The 22835-nt window shown below is 38.7% G+C and overlaps 1 protein-coding gene across 2 annotated transcripts in view; it reads left to right on the forward strand.

The window, feature by feature from the left end:
- Window positions 1–1980: 1980 nt before the first annotated feature.
- frmpd1a (FERM and PDZ domain containing 1a) overlaps window positions 1981–22835 on the forward strand; it is a 38253-nt gene continuing 17398 nt past the window's right edge. For both annotated transcript variants that reach the window (XM_032564162.1, XM_032564163.1), the window contains exons 1-4: window positions 1981–2325; window positions 12078–12191; window positions 18987–19109; window positions 20184–20347. In XM_032564162.1, the coding sequence (XP_032420053.1) occupies window positions 18991–19109; window positions 20184–20347 (283 nt within the window). In that variant the 5' untranslated portion in view covers window positions 1981–2325; window positions 12078–12191; window positions 18987–18990. The remainder of the gene's footprint in view (window positions 2326–12077; window positions 12192–18986; window positions 19110–20183; window positions 20348–22835) is intronic.

Consider the following 22835-nt stretch of genomic DNA (forward strand, 5'->3'; position numbering starts at 1 on the left):
GTGAAAGAGAAATTGTACAACACTGACATCTTGTGGCCAGAAGGGAAAGCTGACTCTATACGCTCAGAAAATGTTAACAAATAGATTAGAAAACCGACACTTGTGAGTTTTACTTAACAACAAAATTAAAAAAGATTAAATAGAAATTAACTGACAGTTATTTGAATTGGTCTCTCTAAATTATCCCTACTCAGTAGGTGTGAGTGTGTGTGTGCATGGTTGTGTGTCCTGTCTGCTTCTGTGTTGCCCTGCGACAAACTGGCGACCTGTCCAGGGTGAACCTGCCTCTCGCCCGAAACGTTAGCTGGAGATAGACACCAGCACCTCTCCCCACCCCACTAAGGGACAAGGGTGTGCAGACAATGGATGGATGGATGGATGGATGGTTGGATGGATGGATGGAAATAAATTGGGCTGCTTCATGGACTTTAAAACAAAGAAACGAGGAAAAACAACAGATGATAGAAGAACGTAATGGACAAAAGGAAAGAACCACAGAAGGGCCATTCAAAAAGAAACGTAATTAGGCCAAATTTACTGGAAAACCAAACATTCTTCAAGTTACTTGAAGACTTTGTACAAATAATTTATAGCTGTCTCGATCCATGTCTCCTCCTCTGGCTGTTTGTTTACTCTTCAGTCCACTGCCAAACCATTTTCTTTTGTTTGTGTGTCAGACCTCTTTAGACTAGTCTCCAAAACATTTAGAGATAAAATGACTCCAAAGCACAAGTGTGACAAGATTCATAGGGCATTATTACTATTGCATGGCATTGCATTTGCACAGGACAGAGTCATTGAAACCTCTGGCACGCTTAGGTTTAATCTAAACTTCTACCTATTAACTATCTTTTGTGTAATCTGAGGTTGGGTCGCCGACCCAGCAATTTTGGCAGACAGGCCCAGACTTCTTTCTCCCCAGCCACTTAGGGCCTCCTAGCGAATCCCAAGGCATTCCAAAGCCAGTTCAGAAGCATATTCCCTTCTTGTGGTTCTTCCTCTGGGTCTCCTCCCAATGGGATGTACCGAGTCACTTCAGCTGGCTCCTCTCGATGCTGAGAAGCAGCTGCTCTACTCTGAGTCCCTCCTGGATGTCTGACTTCCTCATCCTCTCTAAGGAAGACCCCAGACATCCTGTGGAGGAAACTCATTTCAGCCACTGGTGTCCATCATCTTTTTCTTTGGGTCTCTACCCAAAGCTTGTGACCATAGATGGTCACAACTGTCTACAGTGTAGATCATCCTGTAAATCGAGAGCCAACCTTATGCTTAAATATGGTGTTCTCTATCAACAATCCTTGATGAACATAGAAGTTCAAAAACAAAACACTGGCTCACCTGCAAAGCGTCTGGTGCATGAGGCAGAACTGAAGATGAGCCAATTGCTAGAACCACAGATCTTTCCTAACTGGCTGACAAATGGACCGACATCCATCGTTTAAAAGTGTGGTTTTGTTTTTGTTTTCTTTTTAATAAATAAGATTCAACATACCTTTTTATTAAAGTGCAGATACAAATAGATTAGTCATTTTCAAGTCTGATACTTTCTTAAAATTTTTGATTATCTTATTAGAAATTGCTTTAAAATCCAAATCTGCCAGGGATTTGAATAATTTTGAGTTCAACTAACTTCTTCTAGCCTTGAATGAATCCGGAAATAAACAACTTCCGGTGCGTAGTAGTGAAGAACTATCGCCAGCAGGGGGCGACAAATACCTATTTTCAGTCAATGAAACGTGCCATTATGTTATTTCGTGTGAGCTAATCAGGTTGCGTCATTAAACTCAGTTTAAAAATTATATATTAAACGGTATGCCTATTTATAACTTCGACTTTGAATATACCTTATATATTCAACGCCGACTCCAACATTTGTTTTCGGCTTGTGTCGTTTTAATGCAAACTTTAACTGGGGTTTTGTTTGACAGAGAGATGGAGAAGAGACATGGAGAGAACAGTGCCAGAGAGAGAGAGAGAGAGAGAACTTGGGGGAGAAAAGGAGAGAGAGAGAAGGAGACAGAGAGAGCGACGGAGAGAGATGGGATTGTTGATTGAGAAGATTATCGATGCTTAAGCACCCCGTCCCTTCGCATCACCTGCTTCAGGACCTACGTATGGACTACCGAACGCTCCCTCTGATTTCTGCAGGAGGATGTGGCGCTCTGAAACCCCCAGGTGATATGGATTAACTGGCTTCTTTGCTGTCTGAGGAAGGTGCGGCTCTTTTGCGGCGCTTCTCCAAGTTCTCCACCGTTACTAGGGACGGTCGGGACGGCCCGCCCTGCGCTCAGGAGAGGATTATAGGACGGGAACAGCCGCTACTCGGTAAGGTCTTCAACCCTTGTTGTTGTACAGCCAACTGGACCCACTAACCGCAAGACAGAAAGTGCCTAAAATAGATTATAACTGATCGCAATTGTGTTGCTTTCCTGTCAGTGCATCTCCGTAAGGGAAATGACAAAAAAAAAAAAAATAGGGAGAGAATAAAAATTAAGAGAAAAGATTACATTTAAGTTCCCAATAAGCTTCCACCGTTGTTTTGCCGGGTTGCACAGTGGTTCAGGTGATGGCAATGTTGCCTTGCAGCAAGAAGGTCCTGGGTTCGAGTCCCATCCTGGAGTCTCTCTGTATGGAGTTGACATGCGTGGGTTCTCTCCGAGTACTCCAGCCTTCTCCCACAGTCCAAAAACATCAGCAATAGTCCTTGTGTTTGCGTGCTTGGGCTTGTGTCTGTGTTGCCCTGTGAACCTGCAAGGATAAACAGTAGATGTTGTTCTGCATATCACAAATGTGATAATTAGGTGTTTATTGTGAGATGTACATGTGCATTAAATGACAAAGCATCCATAAACCTTTTATACAGAGCTAATAAATAAATTATCTTAAGTTTCCCTACCCCTACTCCTCCATGAGAGCCAGTGCAGCAGGTGAGAGCTGCCACTCTTTAATAAACTTACCTCAGTCAAATAAGCAATGATGGGTAACCAAAAAGTGCTATGTTGCCTTTTTATACTCAGGAACTCTGACCGATCAAACTATTCAGTTCAGTTTATATGTGCAACAAATATCTTGAGACACTTTTCTTGACATAATAAGTCCAATACATATTAATTTACATAAAGTACATACAGGGGTCCTAATTAAATGATATCAATTTATGCCAATTCAGTCTAATCATATAGTCACATTTGAGTGCATTTTCCTAAATAAAAGTGAAAAAATTCTAATTTTAGATCCACTGAAAACAGATGTATTTTTTGAGGTGGAGTTGGAAAAACTACAAAATGAGAATAAAGTCAAATTTCAAGAGAGAATTTGAAACTAAAGTACTGAAGTTGTATTTCACCTCCCTAGTATCTGACACCGACTTCATATCGATATTATCAATATTTTGAATTTATCCACCCACCCTCCAAAGACAGCTGCTGTTATTTAGTTATTTAGTCCTGTCAACTCTAGCAAAACAAGAACACTCACTACTTTGTCTTTCTGAGGTGGCAATACCCAGCTTGTCTTAAGGGATAAATTAGACACTCAAAAGCAAATGGGCAAAACTACTCACTCCTTAACCAAATCTAGGTAAAAACTTACTATTAGCCCTCATGTACTATAGCTCCTCCAGATTTCTGATGTACCTTAAACCAGCGAGGACACAAAGAAACCTTAAAAGCAGGTGATGCTATAAATTCCATGGATGCACTCCAAAGACAGTAGCTGTTATTTAGTCCTGTCAACTCTAGCAAAACAAGAACACTCACTACTTTGTCTTTCTGAGGTGGCAATACCCAGCTTGTCTTAAGGGATAAAACACACCTACCATGTAAAGAAAACATGATCAAATCAGCTTATTTCTCAATAATCATCTAATCAAATCAAACTAGCTAGAGGAACCACTGTGCATCATACAACATCATGGGTGTATCAGTAAATTTTTTTCCCCTCACAATTCAACTCGCAAGGAGATAATTAAAAAATGGACAATAAAGTAGGGAATAATTAAACTGGATTTCAACATCCATTTTTATTAGATTTAACATAGAATGGTGCAAACAAGCCTATAAACAAATGGCATGTGAGCATCCTGTCCTGTTAGCGATCACAACTGGGCCCTCGTCAATATCTTTATTCATTTTCTAACAATCGTAAGAACGCAATGCTAACTTAATCAGTGTTATTCACTAGTCAAGGGTCATGATGTTATGCCCAATTGATCTATCTGTATGGAAAACACTAAAAGTTGTCATGAGGGTAGATCAACTGTACATCAGTCATTAGATACAAAGACTCTCAGACTAACACTGGCGGCTCTCGCAGCAAGCGAGCCAGTCATTTCACTGTGTTCAACCACTGCTAAAGAATTGATGAACAGATTCATAGTACATACTCTGTGTGAAATGCGTTTTACTAATGCATCAATGTGCGTGCTCACACACACATCTACAAGCACATGCATCTTATGATCACATTTTCTGCTCCATCATGCTGGAATACACTGTGTTGTTTCCACTGTGTTATGATAAGAAACGTGATCTCGTGCTCTGCATGAATAGCTCGACTCCATCTATACACTGACTGTATGTCCCAACCTCAGAGGAGGTATTATCACCCTGTGCTTTGTGCAGGGATGTTAATGAAAACTGAGTCCTGACACTCAAGAGCTGAAACAGAAGAAGAGCGAGGCTGCATGGCTGCGTTCTGACGGCCCTCCCCGCTCGGCTTTACTCATTTATGATGTTATTTTTAGGTTGGGCTACATTTTTGATGCTTCTTATTTGTCAAGTTTAATACTGAGAAACAACTGGATGTGTGCACGTCAGACTCTTTGTTTCTCTGTGCACAAGCGTTCTTGTGCTTACACATGATGAAAAGGCATTTTTGCATATTTTATCTCTCTTTTGGCAGCGTGTTGTTGTTCATGGTTAAGTTTATGTCTGCTACTGTATTAAAAAGCTGTGGGACTCGTAGCATTAGACTGTGCATTAAAAGTAGCAACAACTTCCCCAGATCAGTTCTGCAATGTATTGAGATCGCCCTATAATTTTGTTTGTACAAATTAGATCTGAAAGCTTTACTTTGTGAAATCTTTTTCAACATTTTATCGTAATATCTGATCTTTCACACAGCTTGTTAGACAAACACAATGAATCTGAAGAGAACCTTCTATAATGAGGTCCAAAAGATTTTAGGTTGACCCTAATCTCTTATTAAGTCAACATTTTTAGCCAAGTTTGACTTCCGTCTGCAGTACCTGATTAAAGGGTTCTCTGACAGTAGCAAGTATAGTTCCTGAAGTACTTTTCACTGATAAATGTTTAAAAACAAACTATACATCATTTGTGACTGAATGGAAACTTCTGATTTTACATCAGTAGGACAAATCAGGATATTAATTGGAATTAGAGGGAATCTGAACAGCTTAGCTGTGTAAAAACCTAATAAAAATATTCACTGTTATATGGAAAAAGTGTTCAGTTACTTGTTAAAACAAATGGTATATCTGCCAAACACATGGCTTGATGACTGGAAATCCTCTTTTTAATATAATTTTTTCAGGTGAGTCTTTGTTATGAACTCTGACACATATGTACAAACTGTGTTTGATCTAAACCGGTGAAACAAAAATCACAGCTATGGAGGAGTTATCTTTCAGCTACTATAAATACATACCATGTATTTAGATAGGCAGACTATTACAATCTTGGACAAATAAGTTGGCAGAGTCCCTGCAAATGTGAAACAAGTTTTTATTTATTGTCTCAAAAGTTTGTATCAGAGAAAGGGGTTATTAGGTTGTCCAAATTTAATCCTGTTTTCCACTCGCCTGATAAAAACCAGCCCCCTGTACTACACTTTGCTTTGTACAGAGGGTCTGGGCTCTTGGCTATTGAGAAACTATTGCTTCCTGGAGGAGTGGATTCTGCTGATGTTTTAAATTTTACCCAATTGCTAACGGTTGCCTGTGACGTGTAATGCACCAGTTTGATGCTACGAAGCTTCAAGCATCCAACCTCCACTGTGATCCGAACAAGGCGGCTCTTAATGTTAATTCAGTATTTGGAAACATGGCCTATACAGACTGAATGACGTCCTTCCCAGACTGTATTGTAAGTGAGATTGTATTTGAGCGGAATTGCAGAGGAAAGCTACTTTCCCAGAGAAAGCACATAAAATATTTGCGCCCACATTTACTGGATCCCCAGTCTAATATGCTCTTCAAACAGACATTGCTTGGTACACAAGTTGCTATTTGATCCAGAATATGTATGACCTATTCTTAATCTTGCTAATATGAATTAGCTAATATGGATTAGCAAGATTCTGTTCCCTCCGCATTACCAGGCTCTGCAAACTGAGTCCGGCTCCTCAGGTGAGTCCTAGGTGGTCCGTTCAAGTCCTCCATCCAATCAGAGGTCAAAACTCCAAATTAACACCAACCTGCATTCTGATACTGAGGTTGGATTACCTGACCTAGGCATATTTGCAGTTGCTTTGGATGTCCTTCACTTGTAGATTTGTTTTCCATACAGTGAAATGGATAAATTCATATTCTTTAAAGACTTCTTTAAATCTCTTTCCAGGCTCATAACCTGCTCCAATCCTCAGACAACTCTTTTGATCTCACCATGGTGTTCACGCTCTCTGCAACAGTCTAGAGCACACCAACTGCTGAAATGGCTGTTAAATATCTGTATGGCTGAATATGTTAGAACACACAGACTTTTACAGGAGCATCTATTTTCACATGACTGCATGAAGAAAACCTTGTTTTGAAATTTGACCTTTTGGGATGCCTTAAAAAAAATCTATGTTTAAAAACTTGCTTGTTATTTCCAAATCTGGCAGCCAGGCTATATTGGGATGTATAATTCTAATTTATTGAATATGACTACTTGTGACCATGCCTGGAGACGAACCTTTCATTCGCCTCTGTGAGGCTGATACAAGAATAAACATGCAGTTCACAGTGTGTATCGAACCAAGAACAGTTAAGTGCTGGAAAGATCAAATGGGACGTTATAAAAAGAAATCAGCGTCATTAATGGACTTGAGTTAAAAGAGCCAGTCTAATTGCCTACATGTTTGTGAATCTACACAGCTATTCATGAAAAAGTCAGAGGGTTTTTTGCTAGGAAAACCTTTAGAATGACGACTGGAAGTAGTTTACAGAGCCATTTGTGAGTTGAATAAATAAGAAAACAGTTTGCAGCACTGCTAAAATGAAAAGGCTGTGACTGAATTTATAATGGATTTATAATGTTTCTGAATATGCAGACATTTTTACAGATTAAAAGTCTATATGGATGTGACCTTTAAAGTGAACCCAGAATCTTTTTCCTAAATTTTTTTGATTAAGTAAACTAAATAGTCAGCAAACAGCTGGAGGTACAATGGAATAGCTCAGACTACACAGATTCACATATTAGAGTAAACCAGAAACTTGAAAGTTTATGTCTATCCTGACTGAGCAAGTAGCAATAATTTCAGTCTCTAGGTGTAAAGAGCTGATTCCCCAAAACATTTCAAAATATATTTGCAGCAATTATTACTTCCACCAGGTAGTGGGGCTGAATACAAAAGCATACAGTAGTTTTTATAGTTTGCATAATGGAAAAAAAATACACTTTCTTTTCATTTCACATTTACAGTATGTCCTACAGTGTGCCTACTTACCAAGTAAAACCCCAATAAAACACTTTGAAGTCTGTAGTTATAGCATGAATGTAAAAATGTTACAGCAGTACAAGCATTTTGAATCATATGTGATGGTCAAGTGTCGGCAAAATATCCAAAATAATCAGTCTGGTGAATTAAATAGCTCAGTTTTTGTGCACTAGTTTTAAAAAAAATCTATATCTTTCAGCAAGGTTAGGACAAACATACTGATACAAACAGAGTATTAGATATTTGTTGACATTATGTATTCTACTGTGTTTGGTTGGCAGATGAGCACTAGCCGAAATCCAGAGCTAATTTTTTTTTTCTGTATATTTTTTGTTAAAAACTGTAAAAAAAAAAAAAAAAAATGCTGTTTTTGTGGCATAGTTTTGTAGATTGTTCTGTTTTTCTCCTGATTCTTGTTGATTCTCCCTCAAATGTGGAACTTGAGGGACACGCATGCATTCACATCTTCAGATGACAGCGAGCTGTCTGAGGCAGTATTTAGTGGAGTCTTCCACCAGTAAATGTCATTAGGTGACATGGATTATGTGTGTTTGTTTGTGTGCTTGTATGTCTGTCTAAACGGTGATCTCCTAATCGGATTGCTACCTCTAAAGATGAACATAGTCAAGGTGCAGTCAGAGGTTAGGGGTAGACCTGTGTGTTGTTTGCGGCATGTGCCCTGAGATGACTTTTGTTGTCCACTTGTACAACATAAATAAAGTAAATAAAACTGCCACTTCCATCCATCCATCCATCCATCCATCCATCCATCCATTTTCTAACACCCTTGTCCCCTAGTGGGGTCGGGAGGGCACGAAGCTTAAATATTTATATCACCTACAAATTTACATACGACTAAAGTCTTTTCAATTTAGTCACTTCCGTTACATCTCACTGTGTTATCACTGCGTTTGTCCTCATTTCAAGAGTTATTCACAACCAAATCCATTTGAAAAGCAGAAATCCCCTTCCACCAAAGAGGGTGTCCTGTTTTAATCTCATGCCAGGTCCTGTTAAAGAAATGAGGTATCACAATTGATTTCCATCATTTTGGTAACTTTAATGACTGCATTGCATTTATTCTGGTTTCATTCATCTTGTTCTGTGAGCTTCCAGCCCTTAAATGATCTGATCAATCAGTAAAAAGGCCATAGTGAAGCTCAGATGTTTTCTTTACAGTCCTTTATTTTTTCCAGGAAGGTTATATTAGAATATACTATCGTTTCTAAGTGAAGCCTGGTCAACATGGTGGAATAAACAGTGGCGGTTCCTGATTTGGGCAGCCGCCCAGGGCGCCATCCTGTGGGGTCGACATGAGCCCCAACAATCCTCCTTAAAATAATTTAGGTCATCCTAACTGACCTAAAACAGAAAATAGTTTAATGTTAAACACAAAGCCTTTGTGTCTTTTTATACACAATGTGTGTAAATATTTGGTTTCAGCTGCATTCTGTTGCACATGAGTGACTTTTATATTGTTTGAGTTCATTTGTGTGGGACTCTTGCAATCATATGGAAATGCGGTATGTGATAAAACAAAAAAAAAACTAATTAAGTTTGGTGAAATCCAAGTAAAATCTGAATTGTATTATAATTTGCCTCACATTGTAGACTTTAAACCATTTTCTCATCACGCATTGTATTTTTCACATTTCCCCATCTCATCTTTCCATTTTTTTGCTGCCTCATGTGTCTCCTCTCTCTCTCCCCCTCCGTGTCCCCATCTGTGTGCATCGGTATGCCTGTTAGTTGTTGGTACAGCGAAACGGTTGCATTATCTGCATACATTATTGATGTGAGCAGCACACTGACTAACGCACACAAACTCCAGCCGCTAACCGGGATGATAAAAAGATACTCTCACTCCGGACATAAAACACAATGTTGCACACACATCATCAAATGCAGCAAAAAAAAAAATAAGAAAAGTTATTTAACTTATTTTTATCTGTTACTGTACATCAGAAAGAGATTCATGCTGTTTGTTCATTTCTCAGGAAACAGATGAATTTATCCATCTTTGAGGCATTTAAGCTGTTTGATATACACAATAAAAAGCTGCCTTGTTGGCAGCTCAAGTGCCTGAACATATATCAAATGATTAACTTTGAACAAGAGGGTAAGATGAGTTCTTAAAGAAAGGAGTACTGAGGTGAGGGTAACTGAGTGGATGAAGGCGGAGAAGGGAGAGAGGGGATAAAGAAGAGTTCCCAGCATCTCTTTTCCCAGGGCTTTGTAAGGGGCTCGTTAATAATGCATGGTGTTTAGAGCAGAGCAGGGGGAAGTGGGACTCCACAAACAGCTCAGCCCGGCCTATCCCGCTGTGATGGAGTCCCACTATATTTTTTGACGCTTTTATTCCCCCATCCTTCACTTTTCTCCCCACTTTTTCCTGCGTTGTCTTCCTTTTCACATTTCTGCTTCTTTATGAAATATCATTTTGCACTCTGCCTCTCAAGCGGCTTTCTTCTCATCCTTGCCTTGTTAACTTAGTGCACTTTTTCACACTGAATGTTTCCTTTTCCTGCCTGTGAAAATTACTGAATTGTTTAATTTTGTTTGCTGAACAGTGGAGCTTTTAATGTTCACTTCCCGTCCTTCAACCTCTTTCAGAAGAAAAGATTAGAATGTTAAATAGATGTAAATAAATGCAAACATTTGCATTGCTTTTAATATTTTCACATTTTGTCACCTTAGAATAAAAAAGTGTTTTATTGGGATTTTAACTGAAAAACTGTAACTAAAAGGAGTACATAGTTGTGAAGTAAAAGGAAGCTGATGGATTTCAAAATGTTTACCAAACAAAAATGTAAATGTTTGGCACATATTTAGCCTGTCCCCTTTATTCTTGAACAGAAAACTAGATCATAATCATAGCTATAATAACACAGAGTTCACCTGCATGTAACTTTTTATATTCAACCTTGTCAAATTCATCATGTCATCAAGTTGGACAGAGAATGTCTTCAAACATCAGCTTTCATGTGTTGCCACAGATTCTAAATTGTACTAAATGTAGACTTTGATTGGGCTGCACAGTGGCACAGTTGGTAGCACTGTTGCCTTGCAGCAAGAAGGTCCTGGGTTTGATTCCCGGCCTGGGGTCTTTCTGCTTGGAGTTTGCATGTTCTCCCTGTGCATGCGTGGGTTCTCTCCGGGTACTCCGGCTTCCTCCCACAGTCCAAAAACATGACTGTTAGGTTAATTGGTCTATCTAAATTCTCCCTAGGGGTGAGTGTGTGTGTGTGTATGGTTGTTTGTCCTGTATGTCTTTGTGTTGCCCTGCGACAGACTGGCGACCTGTCCAGGGTGAACCCCGCCTCTCGTCCAGAACGTAGCTGGAGATAGGCACCAGCAACCCTCCCAACCCCACTAGGGACAAGGGTGAACAGAAAATGGATGGATGGATGGATGGTAGACTTTGATTAAGCCATTCTAACAAAAGACTTTGATCTAACCATTTTATTGTAGTTTTGGCTGTATGATTAGAGGTTTTTGTCCTACTTCAATCTCAAGTCTTTTGCAGCTCCTGGCAGGTTTTCTTCCAGGACTGGACTGCATGCTGCTTCCCATCAAAGGTTTCCCTTTACTTGCTGTAGAGCAGCAACACCTCAGCACGATTCAGGCACCAGCATGATTCACTGTAGAAACAATGTGCTCAGGGTTGTAGCTTTCTCTCTCACATCTTTGCATATTGGTGACAAAGTTTCATTTGAACAACTTTTGCCATATTTTTGCTGTGTCGCCTGCATGGCCTTTGTAAACTAAGAATAAACAGTTTATGGTTTTTCTTTACTCTGTAGCTTTCTTCTTGCGACTCTTCCGTAAAGCCCAGATAAGTTGCATGCACAACTAATGATAAATATGTTGACAGACTCTCCCTCTGGAACTGTGAAACACTGCAGCTTTTGTAGAGTTGCATGGGCCTCTTGGAGGCTTCTCTGAATAATGACCTGTTTTTTGGTAAGACGGTCAGTTTGGTGTCATTCCCATCTGTTAGTAGTTTTGGAGTTATGCCATATGATTTAAATTTAAGCCCGCTAATGTTCTTTAGCAAACCTCTTTAACCTTCTCAGGACAGCTGGATTAAGTTCCACAAAATTACTAATTAGGTGACATCTGAAGAGAGCTGGGTAAATTTGTATTTATTCAGTGTCACACCAATGCAATCCTCACTTTTCAGACCCATCCATGTAAAAGAAAATTGGAAAAAAAACATGATCCTTTTCCTTACATGTCACAGTTAAGCACTACTTTGTCACATGCAATTTATGCAACGTAAATTGATGTTTATGTGTATGACAACATGTGAAATGGGTGTAGATACTTTTGCAGGCACTGTGTGTTGCCACGGTACTCTACATTTGTCTAAAGCCTCCCTTGTCTTGTCCTTATTATGTTGTGCATATCCCCAGGAGATGAAGATACGTCATCCGGGTCCCCTTCTGCCAGATGATGGACGAACCGAACGTGGAGCGTGACTGCAACCAGCGCCTTCAGGGAGCCCTGGGAGAGGGGGCGGCGAGCAGGTGACTGCTATTTCAGGCAGATTTGTTTGCACGTGTGATGAGTACGTTTACAGAAAATAAAGGTGATGACATTAGAGGATCAGAAAAGTGAGGGATAAAAGTGAAAATGAGACAAACGGGGAGATTGAGTTGCAGCTTTGCAGTTTGTCTTGTAGGGTTGGACTGAAGCTCAGTTTAATCTGGCTCAGCAGGAGTGACGCACAAACTCCCTGCCACAGGCTCCAGACTCACTCTCTAATCCCATTTGCCTGCGCCTTGCATGTCTCAGTGTGTTATGCAAAAGTTGGACGTAATCTGTGTCTCACTATACCAGGATGTTGAATTCACAAAATAAATAAACTAGATTATCACTATGTTTCACTTTTCCAAGCTGTAGAAAGTTCATTTATCCATCCATCGCCTATGCCCACTTTTCAAGAGGCAGGGGGCGGCGTTGGCAAGCGTTTATGGAGTCACATTGCTGCCAAAAACTCTGAGGAGCATATCAATCACATTAGAGCATATGTTAATCAAGAGAGCATTTCCATGTTTTCGTAGGCCCATGAACGCATCACAGAAAGCGGTAGAACAGCCCATGCTGGTTGACATATTTTTCCTTTTAGGGTTGGTACCTCTGCTGACTGATGTGACTGGACAAACAAACATGAACCCATACATTCACTCCTAAGGTCAACCCACTTAACCTTACATGCACATTTCTGACTATGAGATGAAATGACATCATCTGGTAAAAACTCATGCATTAATGGGGAGAACATACAAACTCATAGTCATCCAAGACCTTATGCTGCAAGGCAACAGTGCAAACATGCAGCCCAGTTGAAAAGTCATGTTTTGTCTTTTAAACTTTATCCTTCATGTCTTTTAGTGACATGTAAATAGAACACTGGGTGGAAATTGTGTTTTTAAAACTGATTCATTTTGTTATTCGATTCCCTTAAATTCTTCTTTGTCTTTGCAAGTCTGTATATTGATTGGTGTCGGAAATCACCTGAAACACAACAACTCTGAGTCTCTTTTTGAGCTTCGAGGTTGGAAAACATTTCATTCACTTGTTCACCCAGCATCGACCAAAGTTATCTCCCAACTGTAACTTTCCATCCAGTTGCATTAATTGCTTCTTCTGATGTTTTGCAACCACATTTGTTCTTAAATTGTGTATTTTTAAATCTATGCAGTGTCTGAAAGTTGAAAAATTTTAGTCTAAATTAAAACTTAATGAACTTTCACTGTTTAATCATTTGTATTTATCCACATTTCTCTCTCTGGGTGCTGCTTTATAAAGACATGAATAAGAAAGATATGGATTAGAAAAAAATCTGACTAACAGCTCCTTTACTCAAGAGCTCACATTAAAATTATGTGATTAAATATAGATAAAGAGATTATACGACAAAAGGAACATATTAATCTCATTGTAACTCTAGATGTACACAAAAAAAGTGTTTATAGTGGAAAATAAACTGCAAGTGCTGCTGCAGCCCCATTAGTCAACTGTGAGCGTGTGTGTGTTTTTTTCTGCAGCAGTTGTTATACTGCCCAGCTCCTGTCTCAGCAATAAACAAAAAGCCAACCTTTCTCCCTGAGATGACTCTTTCCTGCAGCAGTTGTATGGCAGGCTCTGCTTCCACACTGCAATATTCGTATTAGGTATTAAAAATCATCCTTTTTAAACAATGCTTTATTAAAGGGAAAAGCAAATATAGATCACCAACAAACAGAAGTGTTGTACATTTAGAGGATTCTTATAAATGAAGTTTTAGGATCTATCCTGTCTGGACTGGGAAACCTTTCTTAATCAGTCTCCCCACTGGAAACCTGCTACATAACATCACAGACAGGCAGCTTGAGTCCACTCAGATTATATACAGCATTTTTGTTTTGTTTATTGCCTCATACACACTCAACTGATTGCAACTGCAACGTGTTACAATCACGACAATCAGACATGCCGATTTTTACTTTCCTCCCTTTAAGAAAACGTTACACTATCCACCCAGAAGCGCATGGTAGACCATTTCTCTCTGTGAGAAGGCTGGTCATTCTTTTTTCTAAGTTTTAATATATGGTTTTTTTTTCTATATTATGTATTGAAAATAGTCTCCATTTTCTTTAAATAATCAATCTATATTTTACAGGAGTAGGAAACCACTCAAGCTTTATCTGCTGTTACTTTACCCACAACACGTCCGTTGGCCCAAGCTAATGCTACACACGTAGTGGTGGAAAGAGAAGTTAAAATAATGTTATGCAACTGGATGGTAGGGGTAGAAAACTTTGTATTTATTTGTTTTCTTTACTTAGGCAGGACAGATTCAGACTGATTTCTTAATCTGCCCTGCAGGCTGCAGTTGTAACCTGACAACTGCAGCCTGAACAACAAAGGACCTCTTGAGAAAAAGCAGCTAAAATAGCAAAGAAAAAAAAATCCAATAATTATTAACACTACAAGTACAGTTTCATTTAGCTCAGACACAGAGAGAGAAAAAACAATGCTGCTATAATTATATCATGTGGTCCTACACGCAGGAAAATAAAAACAAACAATACATTTCCCAAGATGCTAAACAGCTATTAACTTTTTACTCTTACTTGTTTTCTTGTGACTCTGTTGTATTCAGATTCCACTCTGTATCATCCATGTGTTTGTAACAATGTCTTAATGCTGCCAGCCTAATTTGTAAATTCATTTTTATGTTTGGGAATTCTGACCTCTGATTGGTCATTATAGGCACCACTGCTAACTGTAGAGACAGACACAGGCTCGGTCAGGCAGAATTTACAGACACCAGCTAGTAATATAAAAAGAACAAAGCTGCAAGCTATGTCAATAAATTCAGATGCAAACATCAATTGTGACTGAAGCTTTATTTATGCATTGATCTACCTCCGCTGTTTGATGAGTGGTAATAAAACAAACAGCATGAGAATAAGAGACACTGTGCTTTTTTTTCCTATGGTAATCTGGTTTGTTTCCTATGATGAAGCTCGGTGTTTTTATTCTTCTGTTTTCAATAAGGACTAAACATAACTCTTAATTATTAATCAAGATTCAAAACGGCAATTTGTCTCCACAGTCCAGCCAGTCACAAGTGAAGTTCTTGGTTCTGCCACAGCAAAGGGTTTGCTTTGTTGTCAATCTGAACAAGGTTTAGGCTAGCACTGGTCTTGATTTAGAAGTGGCTGTGTTGAGTGTGCAGACCTAATAATATAGCTGTGATATATCTACATTTTTACCAAGCAGTGATTAATCTCGCATTTATTTCCTGATTCGACAAGAATCCTTCTGAAAATGTCAGGGATTAAGTGTAAGGTTTCCTCCGATGCTATTATTACACCTGTTCAGAGAATAAGCTGACATTTCCTCTCTGATCCCTAATCGTGAATGCTGCCGTTGCAGAACAGGAACTGCAATGCTGCTGTGGCTGATTTGATTTGCTGGGCTTGGACTTCATCTGTGTACTCAATCAAAGCCATTCTGGAAGGAAACGCGCTTATAAAGGGGGCAGGTTGTAAAGGAGCACTTTGTCCCAATATTTTTATTGACTGAAAAGTGCAGACATTTGGCTTCAAATCAATCTGTTCTTGAGTATCTGATTTCGTAGAAAGTAACCTCAGAGGAAGAGTGTAATTGAAGAGATTGTATCTATGATTTTGGCAGCCTTCCATCTAGTAGTAAGGTAGCATGAATATCATGGCTCTAAAAAAGTCACACTTTGCATTGTGTTAATGCAATATGAGAAGTGCTTGAAAGGAGCAAGTGAATATGAAGAACGAGATGGGTTAAAGGAAGTATTAAAGGGCTAATATGAGGAAAGGAACGTCAGAGAGGATCAGGAGAGGGGTATGTGCCAGATGGATGGATAATGTGCTTATAATCAAACATCCCCCAGGAGACACTGCTGTCTGCCTGCGTCACTCAACACGCCTCCGCCTTTCTCAACTTTTATCACACTTGTCGTCTGTCATCACCTCCCTTAGTTGGCTGTTTTTCTCACCTATTTGCTCTTTATTTCTGCTTTTCTTCCCCTTTTCTTCTGTCAGCAATTTAATTCCTGTAATGGACGGTGCTAATGTTCAGCTTCTGTCTGGAGGGAGATTCCTTCCTGTAGCTGCTCACTGAGGGACACATCAGACCTGCTGAGATCATTCACTCATTCATTTAATCGACCCCAATGCTGTTTCTCAGTATAGCATTACTGCCGCTGCCTCTCATTCATCCCATCATTCATCTCTTTATTCTTGTGTTCAGTGTTTAGTCAGCAATGAATTATTATGTTAATTCAGTCTACACAAGTCTGGAACTTGATTTAAGCATATTTGAAATCTGGACTTTTCCATCCGTCCGTCCATCTGTCAATCATCCATCATCCATCCATTGTTCCTTCCTTCCTGTTTGTCTTTCTTTCTGTCTATCTCTGAAGTCTGACCACTGTACACATATCTGCCTTGTATTTTGGTTTAAATGTAATTTAAAAGGACGTCTCGTTGTTGTTTTTTTTAAATAAATAATGGCTTCAGTAATTTATTTTGCTATTTAATTATTCTATTTTTAATTATTCACTGTGAGTGAATCTGTTTCTCAGCTACAGCCTGGTGGAGTCACGATGATGTTAAAGGGATCTTGGGTATCAGGAAACAGAGTCCTAGGCTGAATGTGGCTATAAGCTTCAGATGTTCATCAGTAAAGAGAAATAAACTGCCATTACTTGGCCTGTAGGCCACAGAACACAGATCTTTGAAAAAAATGAAATTATGCTTTCTTTTTCAATTACTAACCTAAAACCAACATTGTATAAGGTGTTTAAATCAGTTTGTGCATAATCAGGAAATCTTAAATAGAACATGTAAGGCTGCATGAAGTGGGCTAAAAGATCTTGAAAACAATGACACATCAAAACTCGATCTAAAGGAATTCTGGAACAGCTACACTAACATTAGCCATGTTTCCGTCAATCTTTTTATGGGCATTTGAAAAGGTTGATGGTAATAGTAAAATGAAATTTGAAATAACGTCCTCAGTTTTGCAAAAACATTTTCACTTTGGCTTTTCCAAAAACAAAAAAAGAGATAGAAAAGGGAGATGGAAACACATTTGGCTAATAGGTTCGAACATAGGAATCATCGACCTCACATGATTGATGAAGTGTTGCTTTGCTGTCCTTTCTCTGGTCTTTGTGTAATATTGTCAATATTAGTTGTCGTGACAGAAGAATTACAACTTGTCCGACAGTAACACATGGTAAAATTGCGCCTTGCGTAGCGGGTTGGTTTGCTCCAAACCAGTAGATGGAAACAAAACTTTTTTACATTTTCTTTTTTGCAACATTTAAAATGCTCCCTCAAAATTTGCATGACAATGGGATGGAAACATAGCTACTGTTGGCCAATGTAACATTTTTAGTGTAACAACATTATGTTGGCTAAAACTAACTAACTTTACACTAAGATAAGTTAGGTATAAATAACTTATTACAAAACAGAAAACCTTAATTGAGATGTCATGGCAAAACCTTTTATAACTTTGAGTATTTTCTGTTGAAGACAAATGTAGAATATTCCCATCTGTGAAAATAGCTGGTCAGTCAGTTATCACAGTCTGTACATCTTTAATAAGCATGTTTTCTTGTAAGCTGATATGTCACTATCTAAAATGTTGCCCAGCTCCTCGATGCACCATTAACCAAACCCTGTAGACACCAAAATAGCCCATTATGTCCTTCCCACCAACCACCACAGCCTTTCAACGTTCTCATTTGTGACAACTACGTGCTTCACAGCGACACAACAGGGACTCATTTAAAGGGAAGTGAGTCATTACTTAAAATGATGAACTATTTTTATTGATTGCTATTGAGGCTTGTGGGCAATATTGCATCAGGTGGTTCATAAATCAGGCTAAGAGACCATTAGGCTACACAGTGCCAAAACTGATGTCATTGTTGGCCTCTACCCACGTAAAATCCAAAAATGTCACAAAGGATCTTTGAACCTCACCAAACAATATCGGCTCATATGACAGCATTGTCCAAAAAAGCAAAAGAAGAAGATTTATTCAGTTTTAGCTTTTAAAATGTATTTAATGTATTAAAATTGTTTTATGTCTGTCTAGTGCTGTTTTTGTAGGATGGTGGTGCTTACACCGTAGGTGTTGTTAAAACATTGGAAGCTTAGCCAAACATCCCTGCTCTTACTCTCGACTTTCTTACATTAATACACATGTAGGAAACAAAAGCATTGCAACTGAAATGTCTGAAATATGTGAGCTACTTAGGTTGGATTTCTGCTTTCAGTAAATGTTACATCGTACTTTTTTTCAGCTCATGTCCATTTTATAGAACAATTTGCAGAAACTGCAAATGAACTTTGTCAAATCTTTGGCAGTTTTCTGTCCTGTCCATTCAGAGGTGTTATCTTTTCTCTTCAGCACAGGAAGTGCCACAGTGTGCATTTTGCAGACACAAAGCATGTTTACTCTCGTCACAGAACCATTCTGTTTAACAGCCTGCATTTGCTAATTCAGGACTAACATTGCTGTCAGTGGAAAAGAGCATTTCTGGACTTTGTTTACCTGATTTGTGCATCATCCGTGTCTTTTGTTGGGCCAAAACACCCAATACTACTGTTTGTTTACGCTATAGTAGTATCGTACAGGACAGGGCATATCAATGAATAGGGCAAGATGTAGATTTCTTGCCCTGTTCATTGTTATGCTCTAAATTAAATTTAAGTTGCATTAAAATACATCTCTTTTAAATATTGTAATGATATATATACATTTTCCTTTAATGACAGGTAAATGGAGTCTCAGGACAGGAGTCGCTCCCCGTCCCGCAGAACCAGCCGAGTGGAACAGGTGGTGGGACGATGGCTGAGACGGTCCAGAGATTTGGGCAGCAGGTCTCACTCTCTGAGCAGGTAGGCTTCTGCTTTGTTTTTATTTAGATGCAGTTGTTAGATAATCAAATTTATCTGACTTGACTGTCTTCTGATGTGGAAACCGACCTGTTTAACATCAAGACCTTGAATCATCTGAATTTTGTCCTTGGTGTTCTCAAACAAAATCAAAACAACTTCAAAATCAATCAAATTAGAGTTTTGCAATGAAATATGTGACCGAGAAAAAAAGTCTAAATGAAATATATTGAAAGACTTAAACATTTAACAGCTAAGACTGTTCTTTTCAAGATAAAATTTCTTCATAAATTTGAAAAAGAAAATGAAGTCAACACAGCTGCCTTCTGAAGCTCTGAGTTTAATTAAGATGGAATGATATGGATCCTTTCTTCTAGTCTAAGAACTCAAAAATCAGAAAATCACTTCAGTAATTACTGTGACCATGAGGTTAATAGGGGTGCTTGTTGTCAGAACTTAAAAACTAACATCTGTATTGGTAACAGATATTGGAGGCGTTGTCATGATTTGCAGTATGAGATGTTGAGGAAGATGCGATGAACCAAGGTTGTTGAGTGAGAATGATGATTTAATGGTGAAAAATACAAAGTCCAGGCAGCACAGAATGAGCAGAAGGCTAAGAGCTCAAATACTGGTAGCAACTGGTATCAACAAACAACTGACGGCAGAACAGACATAAGACCAGACAGCTTGACAAGACAACCAGACAAGGACCACAGGTGGGATTAAATACACAGAGAGTAATCAGGGAAATGAGACAAAGCTGAGAACAATCAAGGGGTAGACAGGACAGTCTCGTGTCTATTGAGTCCGGGAGACTCAATAGACACAGGAACCTAAATGAATACACAGAAAAAAACAAATCCTTACAGGCATAGCTGCTCACACGGCAGAGACAACCTGCTTCATGCTGCTTGACCTCTGCAAGTTTTAGAACAAGAAATGCTGCAAACATTAGTAATTTAATTTTTGAAATCCATGTACTCTTGTTTCACTTAAGTTTTGGAAAACAAAATCACAATAATTTCACATAGAACCTCCAACGACATGGTAAGATGTCCTCCTGATGCTTTGCAGAGATCGTGCTGCAGTGGATGGGAAAACAGGAGAGTCCGGTAGCTCCGATCAGAGAAATTACCCGTTCCGATTCAATGTTCAGATCCAAAAGGACCCGGACCTCAACTCCCATGGCCTCACGCTTTCCAGCCAGATCCCCATCCTGGTGCAGGAAGTCACCACAGGTAGGACAATTTCCTCAAAGGCAACATTAGTTATAATTTTGACAGAAAATAGCGTGCAAAACGTAATCTCTGTTAATAGAAGTATCACAAAGTTTCAGTATTTAGAAATGGTTCATCATTAGTTTGTATCAGATATTTTACATATTCATGCTCATCTGAGACTAGTTGTGGTAGTTTGACTTTCTCCAGCAGGTCACAACATCCTATGCCACGGGGTAAATTTCTACAAGGAACTGCAGTATTTTAGTTTGCTGAATCGGTGCCTTCTGCCCCAGCACAATGTTCCCTGTAATGAGTTAACTCTTGGTTGTAAGTTAAAAAGCACCTATATCTATACCCCTCTCAGGTATACCGAAAGAACAGAAAAGAAAAACCACACTTGGTTTCTTATACAAGATATGTTCATATTGAGAAGGCTATTCTTTGTGTTCCAAGCGCTTTCAATTGTAGAAATATATAAATTGCTACATTTGCAAGATTCTTGTTATACATTTTCCAAATAATCAACTTTCCATTATAAAATAGATTTATTTTGCAGTAAGCCAAGATCCCTGCTGCAAAACACTGATTAATAGTTCTTGTTATTTTTTGGCAAATATTGTCGTATTAAAAAGAAAGTATTTGTCAGCCTTTTTTCACTGTAGTCTCCAGTACACGGTTCGCAATTTGCATAACAAATGTCTTCCCAGCAGATTAAAGCGTGAACCTATGCCAGACCTCTGCAGACTTTTGGTCGGTACAAACTGACAAAGTAAAACCTCCAGCTGGGGCTGCTGCTGTACGCTGAGGCTGCAGAGATGCACACAAAATTACATTAACAGAAGGAAGTGCTGCACAGCGCTAATGTCTTTGTTTCTGTTTGTGCGTGCATTTGTGGGTGTTGTGAAGATGCGAGATAATGTAGATACATACAGCCAAAGGTATGCCTGAGCACCTCAACTCAGTGCAAGCACTTTCTCCTAACTGAATTATTTAGCACTGACATGTGTCAGAAGAAGAGTAAATGCAGCAGAGTTTGTAAATACTGTAAGGGAGATTTGGTTTGACCGGCTTTTGTGACCATACTAACCATGTAATTATTACTTTACATTTAACAAAAGTGCTACCATAATCTTCAGTGTATTTTCGATAACATTTCATATGACAAACCATCACAGAAGTAATGCAAATTGGTGAAGTGTAAGGAAAAGTGCACAAACCTTTTCAAAGTTGTTTTTTTTTTGTTTTGTTTTTTTTTTCAGATAGAGATCTGAAAACATGTGAGACCCAACTCTTTATTTTGTTATAAACTGACATTTGATTGGTTTTGGTTTTTATAGGTAAAAAAAGAAAAATCCTTTTTGAGCTTTCATTTCATAAAATATGAGTGAATTCATATATTCACTCATATTTTGAGGCTTTGTGGGTAAAGGGTTAATACAATGAGATCCTAACAGCCCTTTGTTGCAGTAAATTCACTTTGAAATATAGGTGGCATCAGTTGGGATTCAAGATGACAGCACCCAAGAAAAATGCTGATATTAATGAGGATTAAATCAGACCCAAAAGGAAAAAAATGAAGCTGCAAAAATGTTTTCTCCTTTAGAAAATAGAACTGTATCTCCATATGACTTCATGTGAAATCTCAGCATGCAATATAAGTCTGAAAATCATCGTCTGTAGTGGTCTTTCAATATTAGGTAATTAGGTGGTAAACACAAATGCATGCTACATTTTGTTTAGATTTCCATTTGTAAAATATGTTGAAAACCAAGAACTGACAAAACCATTAACCGTGATTTTTATACTCTATTTTGAGTTGTATTTATCTCCTAAAATACTATTAAAATGCACTAAAGTTTGTGGTTGTAAAGTGCCAAAATATGACAAAATTTGAAGGTTATGAATACTTTTGCAAGGTTCTGTGTATTTTTGCCACAGTCACAGCTAGTTAAAAACTGGAGTTAGCATGTTGGAAACTAACAAACTGGATGACTAAAAGGGGACTAAATACTGTAAGTCATCCTTCCACAAAGATGCTACAACATGGCAAATAACCTAATGACACAGAAAACATTTTAGTACCGAACTGTGAAATGTTTTTACTGAAAAACTGAAAGTGCAGAGGAACACAGATCTGAATCCCTCTGAGGTTCAGGGGCACATTACAGAAACTTTTCACTCTCATGTCTGCCTCAAGTTTGTTCTGTCACCATCTGTTTCTACCCATGACACACACTCTCACACATGGACACACACTGGTCCTCACAGCACTAGTGGCCCCTCTGAGTCTTGGCTCAGTTTCACTACCCTCTGTCTCTTTGTATCTGGCAGGTGCTGCAGCATCTTGACAGTGAAATGTGAATCCTTTATTCAAAAGCATTTTCAGACCTATCAGTGTCACCGGCTGCTGTCCACATTGTTTTTAAAGAAAATATCAAGTGATGTCTCGTGTCTGAGAGCTACCTGATATTGCACGCTAAAGAAAGGCAAAGTGGACAAAGCTCAA

Source organism: Xiphophorus hellerii, chromosome 5 (genome assembly GCF_003331165.1).
Source record: "Xiphophorus hellerii strain 12219 chromosome 5, Xiphophorus_hellerii-4.1, whole genome shotgun sequence".
NCBI lineage: Eukaryota > Metazoa > Chordata > Actinopteri > Cyprinodontiformes > Poeciliidae > Xiphophorus > Xiphophorus hellerii.